The sequence below is a fragment of the Pelophylax lessonae genome, assembly GCF_965119305.1.
Source record: "Pelophylax lessonae genome assembly, chromosome: 1".
NCBI classification, from domain to species: Eukaryota; Metazoa; Chordata; class Amphibia; order Anura; family Ranidae; genus Pelophylax; species Pelophylax lessonae.
The window spans coordinates 343,098,243-343,112,427 of record NC_138768.1 but is presented as its reverse complement, the minus strand read 5'-3'; the positions used below and the strand labels follow the sequence as shown (position 1 = coordinate 343,112,427).

At 40.8% G+C, this 14,185-nt stretch overlaps 1 protein-coding gene across 1 annotated transcript in view; it reads right to left on the bottom strand.

Annotated features, from left to right (window-relative positions):
- LOC309544324 (cryptic protein-like) overlaps positions 1-4,147 on the bottom strand; it is a gene marked incomplete at its 3' end in the record, with an annotated part of 34,250 nt that extends 30,103 nt beyond the window's left edge. Inside the window, exon 1 of the mRNA XM_082243231.1 lies at positions 3,936-4,147. Coding sequence (XP_082099357.1) covers positions 3,936-3,958 — 23 coding nt within the window. The 5' untranslated portion in view covers positions 3,959-4,147. The remainder of the gene's footprint in view (positions 1-3,935) is intronic.
- Positions 4,148-14,185: the final 10,038 nt, after the last annotated feature.

Sequence of the window (14,185 nt, the reverse complement as noted above, 5' to 3'; positions counted from 1 at the left end):
AGTGTCCAAAGCTGTGACCCTCTTAAGTGTGCAATGTAGGTTCTCACAACCCCTCTCAGCCCTCCATTTTGACCAATGGGAATGTATCAATGTTCATAATCTTCCAAAGCAGCTGTAGGAAGAGAGGCAGTTTTTCGTAGACATGGGAATATTGAAAAAGAACTTCATTCAAAAATGGGAAGTTCTGCTTTTCTTCCTCCTCGTCATATTTGGAAAACATTTTTTTTTGGGAGGGGGTACCTAGTTTGGATAGGTAACCACTCCCACTTTCTTTTGGATCCTAGCAGAAGTTGTTCTTCTCTCCTCCCTCCTTGCAACCTTTTAAGGGCCATACACACTATAAGATTGTCTGAAGACTTTTTCCTTCAGATTTACCTTTTCTATGTAGTGCAAGGGCCTGCCAGATTGCATACAAATTGAAAGTGTTTAGGTTTGACCTCATATTATTTGGTTTTGGTAAATCTAAAGGAAAAATTCTTCAGAAAATCTTATAGTGTGTATGGCCCATTAGGACATGTTACAGGTCCCAGAAGGCTGCGGGACCATTCACATGTGCAGTGCGACCCGTGTATGTGTTGTGGGAAGCCAGATGTGAAGCGGCAATGAGTCACAGCTGCAGCTGGCCATCCACAGTTAACATGCCGGTGCCGGAGACCCAAAGACTGGTAAAAAAAACTGGCAGGATGAGGACAGTGCTGGATCCTTGGACAGGCGAGTGTCTGTTTATTAAAAGTCAGCAGCTACAGTTTCTGTAGCTCCTAATTTTGAATTTTTGAAGAAATGACTGAAGAACAGCTTTAAAGTCCCACAGAAAGTGAACTAGCAGGCAGGTAAAATTTTGAGATCCCTTTCATCGCAGTCCAAATTTCAAAACTGTTTCTTGCAACTGTATGAAAAGTTTAATTGAAACAACATGCTACATAAGCAATTTTGTTTTTATAGTCACAAACTATATAGAAAAAGCATTTCATAACATTCTACATTTTTTTTAATCCTATATAAAAGAACAAAGCATCACAAACAAAATCAAAAACACAATTGACCCCTAATCATTTATGTGATGAACTGTAAATTTCATTTCATCATATAAGAGATATGAAAATCCAATATTATTTCCTTTCCCTTTTCCCTTGGGGTGAATACATCAATAATAGAGCATAGGAGCCACTCCGGTGCTGCAGGGATCACTGATAATTAGATATCCCAAATATCAAGCCTTTAATGCTAAACTGCTGGAGCATTGGCAATGGAACATTTAATCAGTGTGACAAAGAAATAGGAAGGAGAAATGCAGCAAAGATACCTGAACTGGGGGAGTTTGTAATGAAAAGTAACAAAAACGCTACAGCAGTTCCTAGCTGGTGCAGCCATGTGTGAAAATGAAAATCTTAAAAGCCCCAGGCTATATTTACAGGTCATTGCAAAACTCCATCAAAAAGCGTGCCTCTTAACACACTGTACTAAGAAAACTCTGAAACAATTAGTATTAGCATGAGAGCACACCACAGTTGATTTGGCAGAAAAGTTAATTGTTTTTATCCACACGCTTAACAGAGTAATTTTGTCTCAGCAAACATCAATACCAAATCATTCTCGGCTTCTTCCTGGCCGCTTTCTACACTACGCTCAAGCCTCTATCTGTGCATTGCACTGAGAGCTCTCCTAATTGGAAATTGACATTTTCAGTGTAGCAATTGACATCCAAATCTGTAAATTCCCACAGTATTTAAAAAAAACATTCTGAGGCACTCAAAATGTTACATTGCCTTACTGTGTTTTAATAGATAAAATATACTTCGCAAAATTAGGATTGTGCCTGCTGAGGCCCCTATAATCTGGTATTCAGCAAACAGATTTGAAAGCAGCAAAGCAGACAGTTGGGAGTATTTATGTGTTTAGACAGCAGCGCAGTGAACGTTTCTAATAACTTGTGACATTGGCAAGCAAAGTCAAAAAGCAATATTGTAGAAAATGATTAATTTGAGATTTGGCCATTTTTGTAATGTCTTATGTTAAAAATGCAGTCAATGCCACAATATTACATGTGTGCATTCATGTATATATGAATGTATTCGTTTTTTTTTTTCCATCTTATAGGAAAGCGCTATGTAGTAGCCAATATATAAATAATAGAAAAAAAAAATAAATCTGCCATGAGAGAAATAAATAGAATGCCATTTCCGACCTCCCTTCCTGAAATGCTTGCTCTCTGGCGGTCATCCTGGTCCTACGCGTTTCATATTTCCTTTATCATCGACCCAGAAAAAGTATAGCATACAGCGATAAAGAATTATAAATGCTCTCTTAATTTTCATTGGTTGCATGCTTGCTCCAGGTCTATAGCTGGATACACACTATACAACTTTTGTTGTTTGATTTCCTTTAGATTTGCCTTCAACTATGTAGTGCAAAGGCCTGCCTGATTGCATACAAATTGAAAGTGTTTAGGTTTGACCTCATATTAAATGGTTTTGGTAAATCTAAAGGAAAAAATCTATAGGAGATTGTATAGTGTGTATCCAGCTTAAAGCTGGATACACACTATAAAACTTTTGTTGTTAGATTTCCTTTTCATTTACCTTTAACTATGTAGTGCAAGGGCCTGCCTGATTGCATACAAATTTAAAGTGTTTAGGTCTGACCTCATATTATATGGTTTTGGTAAATCTAAAAGAAAAAAATCTAAAGATAATTGTATAGTGTGTATCCAGCTTAAGACTCAGAAGTATTGAAATTCACACACAACCAGGAAATTGGAAATTGGATAAAGAAGCCAGCAAAGGCATTTCACATATTTCTCCCAAGACAGTTGCAGTTTCAAGGCATGGATAGTGTACTTTTATTTTGATCTATTTTTCCATCAGGTTATATTTACCCTAAGATTCATTCTCATAACTTGGCTAGATGTCTTAGTCTAGATGCATGTATTGCCAGAGCTATTAGCCCTGGTTTACACCAGTGCAGCTTTGAAATTGCGCTACTTCAGCGAGATTTCAAACCCGCAGATCAGTGTGATTTGCACCTCCAATTTCATTATGGCTTCATTTAACAAAAGTTTATGTAAGTTGCAATGAAATCCCAAATAAGTAGCGCAAGAACCTTTTTCTGAGTCGCAACAGTTTGAACGGTTCCATTGGCAGCAATGAGATGAGATTTTTCGTACGATTTTTAACAGTCAAATTACATGCCAAATCCCACTATTGTGAACCAAAGCTAAGGGTGAAAACCGAAACAAATTAACTTTAAAAAATCCAGTTTTCTTAGCTTATATTCCAATCCATGATGTTTGAGCCACCCTTATCTTCCTATTATAATCCCCCCTGAGAGCACCCATACAGGGGCCAATTTTTGGAAGGATTTTATGAAAGTTTAACAAATCATAGTTCAGCATTTTTCAAAAATGGCAGTTCCAGTCTAAAAATAAAAATAAAAAAATAAAAAACCCAGCTGTTTCCGTTTAAAGCTCAAACAATTGTAAAGTATAATCAACCCAAATTTGTGCAAGTCACATAAAACAGTCCCAAAATTTGATTTGTTGCTTACCTTTTTTTCCACAATAAATTTGATAAAGAGTACTTTTTGAAAATTGTTTGTATAATCATTGTAATGAAGATTTTTGTATATTAGTTGAATATTTATTTATTATTTATTTAATATTTATTTATTTGCAAATCTTGAAAATGCCCATCATACATTTTCCACATTTTGAAGGCCAAATAGACATGGAAGAGGCTGCCAGCTAGCTGGTAATGGGGCTTTTAATTTCTGCTTATACATATGTATGCACGTTAGCTACTTAAAACATTTAAAAACAATTAAAATATTTGGTAGCCGTATCAATCAGTAAAAAACTAATTCAAAACAAATAAACCACACATTCTCATTCAATAGAAAATTACACATACTGTGGGCATTGGTTTAGTGCAAACACTTACCTAACATGGTCTCTCCAGTGCATTTTCTGAAAAAGCCAACTTTTTGGAAAAATTCTCCTTGAGCTGATTAGTAATGAATAAAGTCAAGTACGAGAAATGTCCATCCGTGAAGCTAATCCATGCTCACACGGGGACTTGGAAAGAACATATCCTGCACAACAGAAAATAAAAGCAGCCTTTTCCTTTTCTCCATAGCATACAGACACACGCAGTTTACATAAGCTTCCAGGTACTCTTTGGTATTGTCAAAAAGACTGCCAGTGTGTTTCCTTCATTGAATGCTCCTCCCAACATATTGTTAGCAAGAGGTGGAGAAGGCCACACAGGGTTCCTGACCTGTTTATACTATGTAAATAGACTGGCCCCATACAGCATTCAACAAGTGATATACAGCAGATACTGTATATCCAGGGGAAACTCGAAAACCTTTAAACATTTATCTCATGCTGAGCTTTTGAAATTTACATTTTAAATTACTGGTTTTAAATGACTTTTTCAAATTAAAAATACTACATAATAATTGGCTTTTTTCATACATGTTTTTTTTTTTTTTTTATAAATATTTCAATTTTTTTTTTTTTTTTGTATAACATTTACTTGTAGAGGAAAAGTAGATAGTTGTTTACATTTTCCATATAAGTGTAGATTAGTTGTATGCAGAGATGGAAGGTGCCTAATTTAGTAAAACTTATGCATTTATGCCATTGCATTGATCATGATTACTTTTATGGCATTTACTAACAAGTGTGGTTTGTTTTGAGGATATGCTCCAGCATAATAATTCATGCCAGCTAAGTGGTGGCATGCCTAAAAATAAATGTGATTTTCACAAATTTTCTTGGGTCTAACTTCTGTTTAACCTCTCTCACATTAACCGTGAGCATTACTCAGGCATAGAATTTGATGTTAAAATAGTTGTAAAAAAAGTAAAGTAAAATAAAAAAAATAATAATAAAAAATAAAGTTGAATAAAAATGTAAGATACCCACACCCCACCCCTATGCATTTACATAAACATGTCTACCTCCAGGATGCACATGTGTACGTAAATGATAATTGCTTAACACATATGGGATATTGCTGCAAACACAGGTGTAAGATGAATAATTTTAGGGCTATTATTTTTTATTAATTCTACACTGATGAGCTATATATATATATATATATATATATATATATATATATATATATATATATAGTTTTTAAAGCATTGTCTATTGAATATTTTAGGTTTTTGCCATATAGCCCACAATTTTAAAGTATTACTAAACCCCACCAGTAAAATAAGTCTGTATATGCAGTAATGCATGATTGTTATACTTACTGTGAAACTTAAGGGGTTAATCCTCTGCATTGTGTAAAAAGGCTGTTTTAGCCTGTCTTCTCTCCTCCTTCCACTGTCCCCAATATATTTCCTCATATTACAGAGCCAGGGGACAGGCTGCACATGCTCAGTTATTTGTTTTTCTTTGAGAGGGTGCATGTGATCAGCACAGGGACAATCACAGGACCCCTGACTCAAATGGAGGGTCAGGGGTCCTACATCCTGATAGGACAATCAATGCAGAAAGAAAGCTCCTCCTACAAGCTTTAACCAGACACTTATAGAAGCCACAAGATTGCTATATACTGCTGATGAAAAAAGGTAATTAGAAGTTTATATTTACTAAAATAATTGCATTTCCATGTTCTGTGTACTGTGGGAGACCAGCTATAGTAAATGCAGGGCCATGGGTTTAGTAACACTTTAAGTCTTGGGATATTTGTTATCCAGGGCTTTTTTGTCATATAATAGGTGCAGGAATGCACGCTCCCCACTCGTGGCAGATGTGCCACTTTGTGTGTCAAATGGTGGGCGTAGCCATATTGCTCTAATAATGGGGGATCCTAAAGAGCCATTGTTAACTAAAACCAAGAGTGCATAAAACACAGGGTGGCAGAGTTCAGGAGTGGGTTACATAAAGTGTGGAAGGATTCAGTAGTGCACAATGCACAGGGTTCAGAATTGTGCTATGCACAGGGTGCAGGGTTCAGGAGTGCATTATGCACAGGGTTCATCTTTTCACTTCGCACAGGGTGCAAGGTTCAGGACTGCATTACTCGCAGGGTGCAGGGTCCAGGATTGCGCTACTCACAGGGTGCAGGGTTCAGGACTGTGCTTTGTACAGGTTGAAAAATTCAGAAGAGCATTACATACAGGGTGCAGGGTGCAGGGTTCAGGATTGTGCTTTGTACAGGGTGTAGGATTCAGAAGTGCATTACACACAGGGTTCAGGATTACACTACACACAGGGTGCAGGGTTTAGGATTGCTCTATACAGTGTTCAGGATTATACTATGTACAGAGTGCAGGGTTTAGGAGTGCATTACTCATAGGGTGCAGGGTTCAGGATTGAGCTTCATACAGGGTGCAGGGTTCAGGAGTGCATTACACAGAGGTGCAGGATTTCGGATTGCTCTACACACAGGGTTCAGGATCATAAAAGGAGTGCGTTACTCACAGAGTGTAGGGATTAGGAGTGTGTTACACTCAGGGTGCAGGGTTCAGGAGTTCTTTACGCAAAGGGTGCAGGGTTAAGGGGTGCATTACTCACAGAATGCAGGGTTCAGCCCTCTTTCATAGCTCTTTCCCTCTGCATCCTTCATCCACATCTCATTTATGAACCCCTCCTTAGCGTTAACATCTGTATGCCCTCCTTACCTATACACACAACTCCATTACCCATGCTCTTATCTTCAAGTCCCCCCCTCAAAGCTCCATCATCTTCTATATGTTTGCCTTTCTCAAAAGCATCTCCTAGCAGCCACCCTGCACTTGCACCTCCCACATCCACAGCTGCCTTTTTGCACACAGTGCACACTCGTTTAACTCTAGCCCAATAAGTAAGAGATGAGGATCATGGGTCAGGTCACCACCCAACATCCCTCTCCTGCCTATGAACACCCTGCACTCAGCTAGCTGCTCCTTTATTGTCCCAGCTTTGAAAGTAGGGACAGTGAGGGTTCTTTAGGAGCTGTGGGAGAGCTGCAATGTTACTTGTAAATACAGAAGCCGGGCTTCTAAGTTTACAAATAAAAGTGGTGAGCCAGTGTTGGAGATGGCTGAATGGAGTTCCACCAGGTTCCACCTGAAAAAAAAAAAGATATTGCTGCTTGATATGGAAATTGCAAAGATAGATATCCATCTATATACTGTATATGCTGCATTGCTTGTAACATACTCGTTTTATTGCATAGGGACTTGGCCATATTTGTTTATTTTGTGCATTCCTTTATGCACCTGAATGGACCAGAAGGTGCAAAAGCATTATTTGGATGTTGAATGTGTGAGAAAACTAATACCACACTGTACATGTTGAACATCAGTGTACTATTTGCCAGATGTGTTAAGGGTTTCCTTTCACTGTGCACATGTACATTTATGTGTTTATTGAGGCTTGCAATGCAAGCGTACCAGAGCCATTACCTGCTCTTTTTCATTTCCTTTCATTAATCAGACCCATATAGCAGAAGACTGCTGGGTTTGAGTCAAGGTATTAGGTTGCTGCAGGCTTCGGTTTTTGACTCATTCTTTAATGTTAACATACTGTATATATTTCTCAAAATACACATAACTTCAACATGGCAGTAAACATGGGGATCGGCTTTACATACAGTATAATAACACAATAATTATTAGGAGAATTCCCCAAACATGCTAATACTTTTTGAGCTTATAATACAGTTCATTGGTCAGCCCATTTGTAAATATCTATATTTGTAAATGTAAATATCTATATCATGGTTGCGCTATTCTTTTTTAATATACATGTTGCTTGGTCCATAGCTGCACCGGCTTTAGATATACATGTTCAGGGTCTGCTCCCCCAATTTTTTGCTTGTTTATTATGTATTCGGTCTGACCAGACTTATGAGGTTGAGCATCCCATCCCCCACACACACCTGTACTCTATTGGTGTCCTCTATCAAGTAGATATAGGAGGAGTCCCCTGCAGTGCATTAGCACACCTTCCCAGCAAGGAGCGTTGTCTCCAAGGGTAAGAGAGGCTGGATTCACCCCTTTTTTATGGATAGTGTAGGACCCACCGATAATGGGGTACTTTGACGCAGTGGTGGGCTTGAGCACGATATGGCCATATGGTGGAACTAAATCCCCATTTTTATTTATGGATGGTCTCCATATTTGATAGTCATTTCTTTTGCATGGTTGCGCTATTCTTTTTTAATATCTATATTTAAACCTAAAAAGCTTGTTGTATCACCTCTGCCAATTATTTATTTTATTATATAAATATATATATATATATATATATATATATACACATATACAGTGGGGATCGAAAGTTTGGGCACCCCATGTAAAAAATAGTATTAATGTGCATAATGAAGCCAAGGAAAGATGGAAAAATCTCCAAAAGGCATCAAATTACAGATTAGACATTCTTATAATACAGGGCTCAAAATTTAAAGTCCTGAGCTACTAGCCAGGCCTTAAGGGTTACTTGCCACCAGTTGCCCTACCCAACTCCTACCCTCCCCCGCCCCTAATTCCGCCCCTAAACACGCCCTCATAAATTATCTCATAAAATGACACTGTTAAATGTTTTTGCATTAATGCAGAAGTTACAAAAATAAATATTAATAACAACGTTTTCAGTGCTCATCAGTGCAGCCTAATCAGTGCCCATCAAGGGTCTGGAACCCCCAAATCACCCTCCTAGTACCCCCCCCCCCCCAAATTTCACCTTCTAGAACAAATCCTACCCGTCAAATCCTCCCCCCATCAAAATTTTCCCCCTAGCACAAAAAACCCCATTATTCCTACTGGCACCCCCCCCCAAATACCCCTTTTTAACAGCCCCAAGACTTCCTGTTCTGGCACAAATCCATCCCCCCACCCCATTCCAATAATCTCTACAAGGACGATCCCCAAATCCCCACTCCTGGCACAAATCCTCAAGCCCCCCCCCCAGCACGAATCACTCCTCCTAGCACCCTCCCCCCAATTCCCCTGCTAAAAGAAATCTTATATTGTCACCTCTCAAATTCCCCATCCCAGCACAACCCCCCCCCCCATATCGATCCCACCTAGAAGTAATCATCTTCTCCCCACCCCTCCTAGTACAAATTCTTTTTGGGGGATTGTCCTTGGGGTGGGGGATAAGAGAATTAGTAGCAGGAGGGTTGGGGAGAAGATGATTACTTCTAGGTGGGATCAATATGGGAGGGGGGGCTGTGCTGAGATGGGGGGGTTGTGCTAGGAGGGGGGGGGGGCTGTGCTGAGATGGGGGGTTTTGCTAGGAGGGGGAATTGTGCTGAGATGGGGAGGTTGTGCTTGGAGGGGGGGGGGATTGTGCTGAGGTGGGAATTTGGGAGGTGACAGGATAAGATTTGTGCCCCAGTGCAGTTCTCCCTTTCCTCCAGCATGCAGACCTCAGATACAGCACGGCACATCCCTCTGTGATCCTCCTCTTCATATGTCAGAGCGGAGGAGGAGCCTAAGAGAAGCCTATTCCTATTCCTAAAGCTTTGCACGGACAGCTGGCGGGAGAGATGCGGCTGCAGAAACAGAAGGGGAAGAAGATTGCGGCTCAGGAATGACACTGGATAACAGAGTTTGTTACCCGCCCCCTTTCCACATTGCTTGCTTTGACTTGGAGGACAGGGGATAACAAACTCTGTATAGTCCGGATCTGACATCCAGTGTCATTCCTGAGCCGCAATCTTCTTCCCCTTCTGCAGCCGCATCTCTCCCGCCAGCTGTCCATGCAAAGGTTTAGGAATTGTCTTCTCCTCCGCTCCACCTCCACTCTAACTCTTTAAGGTGAATGAAGAAGTCCTGATCTGACGACCGCTATTGACAGGAGTGTGAAGCCCGGCGAGAAGAGAGAGAGAGCACATCCCGCTCTCTCCTGTCACTAGTCACAGAAACAAACACTCCTGGCAGCGCCCCCTCCACCTCCCATGACACAGACGCCCAGGGCAGCCATCCATCCCTTCCCCCCCTGTACCGGCTCGCTTTAACATGAGATGATCGGCTTGACCCCCTCCATCAGTACTGCTGGTCGGATAATGTCAGAGCGGCGGATCATCCCGCTGTAACAGCTTTAATTGTAATTGCCGGGCGCTCGCCGACACACACAGTCCCGCCTCCTAGCCCGGCTTCTTTGATAGACGTCACACGTCCTGGTTGGCCAGGTGTTCTGTCTATCAAAGAAGCCGGGCTAGTAGGCGGGACTGTGTGTGTCGGCGAGCGCCTGGCAATTACAATTAAAGCTGTTACAGCGGGATGATCCACCGCTCTGACATTATCCAATCCTTCGGCTGGATTTCCTCTCCTCTCTTCCCCTGACCGGAGCTCGCCCTACATAATTTTCCACTCGCAAAATGCGAGCAGGCGAGTGGAAAATTTGAGGGCTGTTATAATATGTCAACAAAAGTTAGATTTTATTTCCATCATTTACACTTTCAAATTAACAGAAAACAAAAAAATGGCATCTGCAAAAGTTTGGGCACCCTGCAGAATTAATATCTTGTACTGCCCCCTTTGGCAAGTATCACAGCTTGTAAACGCTTTTTGTAGCCAGCCAAGAGTCTTTCAATTCTTGTTTGAGGTATCTTTGCCCATTCTTCCTTACAAAAGTCTTCCAGTTCTTTGAGATTTCTAGGCTATCTGTCACGCACTGCTCTTTTAAGGTCTATCCATAGATTTTCAATTATGTTGAGGTCAGGAGATTGTGAAGGCCATGGCAAAACCTTCAGTTTACGCCTCTAGATGTAATCCCCCGTGGATTTCGAGGTGTGTTTAGGATCATTATCCAATTGTAGAAGCCATCCTGTATTTAACTTCAGCTTTTTCACAGATGGCATCAAGTTACCATCCAAAATTTGCTGAAATTTTATTGAATCCATTTTTTTTCCTTCTACTGGTGAGATGTTCCCTGTGCCACTGGCTGCAATACAACCCCAAAGCATGATTGATCCACCCCCATGCTTAACAATTGGACAGAGGTTCTTTTCATTAAATTCTGTGCTCCAAACGTACCTTTGTTCATTCCGGCCAAAAAGTTATATAAGAATGTCTAATCTGTAATTTGATGCCTTTTGGAGATTTTTCCATCTTTCCTTGGCTTCTTTATGCACATTAATACCAATTTTTACCTGGGGTGCCCAAACTTTCGATCCCCACTATATATATATATACATATACAGTGCTTTGCGAAAGTATTCAGCCCACTTGAACTTTTCGACCTTTTGCCACATTTCAGGCTTCAAACATAAAGATATAAAACTGTAATTTTTTTGTGAAGAATCAACAAGTGGGACACAATCATGAAATGGAACGAAATTTATTGGATATTTCAAACTTTTTTAACAAATAAAAAACTGAAAAATTGGGCGTGCAAAATTATTCAGCCCCCTTAAGTTAATACTTTGTAGTGCCACCTTTTGCTGCGATTACAGCTGTAAGTCGCTTGGGGTAAGTCTCTATCAGTTTTGCACATTGAGAGACTGAAATTTTTGCCCATTCCTCCTTGCAAAACAGCTCGAGCTCAGTGAGGTTTGATGGAGAGCGTTTGTGAACAGCAGTTTTCAGTTCTTTCCACAGATTCTGGATTGGATTGAGGTCTGGACTTTGACTTGGCCATTCTAACACCTGGATATGTTTATTTGTGAACCATTCCATTGTAGATTTTGCTTTATGTTTTGGATCATTGTCTTGTTGGAAGACAAATCTCCGTCCCAGTCTCAGGTCTTTTGCAGACTCCATAAGGTTTTCTTCCAGAATGGTCCTGTATTTGGCTCCATCCATCTTCCCATCAATTTAACCATCTTCCCTGTCCCTGCTGAAGAAAAGCAGGCCCAAACCATGATGCTGCCACCACCATGTTTGACAGTGGGGATGGTGTGTTCAGGGTGATGAGCTGTGTTGCTTTTACGCCAAACATAACGTTTTGCATTGTTGCAAAAAAGTTCGATTTTGGTTTCATCTGACCAGAGCACCTTCTTCCACATGTTTGGTGTGTCTCCCAGGTGGCTTGTGGCAAACTTTAAACAACACTTTTTATGTATATCTTTAAGAAATGGCTTTCTTCTTGCCACTCTTCCATAAAGGCCAGAGTTGTGCCGTATACGACTGATTGTTGTCCTATGGACAGAGTCTCCCACCTCAGCTGTAGATCTCTGCAGTTCATCCAGAGTGATCATGGGCCTCTTGGCTGCATCTCTGATCAGTCTTCTCCTTGTATGAGCTGAAAATTTAGAGGGACGGCCAGGTCTTCGTAGATTTGCATTGGTCTGACACTCCTTCCGTTTCAATATTATCACTTGCACAGTGCTCCTTGGGATGTTTAAAGCTTGGGAAATCTTTTTGTATCCAAATCCGGCTTTAAACTTCTCCACAACAGTATCTCGGACCTGCCTGGTCTGTTCCTTGTTCTTCATGATGCTCTCTGCGCTTTAAACAGACCTCTGAGACTATCACAGTGCAGGTACATTAATACGGAGACTTGATTACACACAGGTGGTTCTATTTATCATCATTAGTCATTTAGGTCAACATTGGTTCATTCAGAGATCCTCACTGAACTTCTGGAGAGAGTTTGCTGCACTGAAAGTAAAGGGGCTGAATAATTTTTCAGTTTTTTATTTGTTAACAAAGTTTGAAATATCCAATAAATTTTGTCCCACTTCATGACAAGGGGGCCGAATTCTTTCGCAAGGCACTGTAATATATATATATATATATATATATATATATATATATATATATATATATATACACATTTTTTTCATTTTCCTGGAAATAAATACACAGTATATATATACTGTATATATAGTACACCCCTCACATTTTTGTAAATATTTTATTATATCTTTTCATGTGACAACACTGAAGAAATGACACTTTGCTACAATGTACAGTAGTGAGTGTACAGCTTGTATAACAGTGTAAATTTGCTGTCCCCTCAAAATAACTCAACACACAGCCATTAATGTCTAAACCGCAGGCAACAAAAGTGAGTACTCCCCTAAGTGAAAATGTCCAAATTGACCCAATTAGCCATTTTCCCTCCCCGGTGTCATGTGACTCGTTAGTGTTACAAGGTCTCAGGTGTGAATGGGGAGCAGGCGTGTTAAATTTGGCATTGTCGCTCTCACTCTATCATGCTGGTCACTGAAGTTCAACATGGCACCTCATGTCAAAGAACTCTCTGAGGATCTGAAAAAGAATTGTTGCTCTACATAAAGATGGACTAGGCTATAAGAAGATTGCCAAGACCCTGAAACTGAGCAGCAGCACGGTGGCCAAGACCATAAAGCGGTTTAACAGGACAAGTTCCACTCAGAACAGGCCTCGCCATGGTTGACCAAAGAAGTTGAGTGCACATGCTCAGCATCATATCCAGAGGTTGTCTTTGGGAATTAGATGTATGAGACGTGCCAGATTTTGCTGGTGGGGGGGTCAGCCTGTCACTGCTCAGACCATACGCTGCACACTGCATCAAATTGATCTGCAAGACTGTTGTCCCAGAAGTAAGCCTCTTCTAAAGATGATGCACAAGAAAGCCCACAAACAGTTTGCTGAAGACAAGCAGCCTAAGGACATGGATTACTGAAACCATGTCATGTGGTCTGATGAGACCAAGATAAACTTATTTGGTTCAGATGATGTCAAACGTGTGTGGCGGCAATGAGGTGAGGAGTACAAAGACAAGTGTGTCTTGCCTACAGTCAAGCATGGTGGTGGGAGTGTCATGGTCTGGGGCTGCATGAGTGCTGCCGGCACTGGGGAGCTACAGTTCATTTAGGGAACCATGAATGCCAACATGTACTGAGACATACTGAAGCAGAGCATGATCCCCCTCCATTGGGAGACTGAGCTGCAGGGCAGTATTCCAACATGATAATGACCCCAAACACACCTCCAAGATGATCACTGCCTTGCTAAAGAAGCTGAGGGTAAAGGTGATGGATTGGCCAAGCGTGTCTCCAGATCTAAACCCTGTTGAGCATCTGTGGGGCATCCTCAAAATGGAAGGTGGAGGAGCACTAAGGTCTCTAACATCCACCAGCTGTCATTATGGAGGAGTGGAAGAGGACTCCAGTGCCAACCTGTGAAACTCTGGTGAACTCCATGCCCAAGAGGGTTAAGGCAGTGTTGGGAAATAATGGTAGTCACACAAAATATTGACACTCTGGGCCCAATTTGGACATTTCCACTTAGGGGTGTACTCACTTCTGTTGCC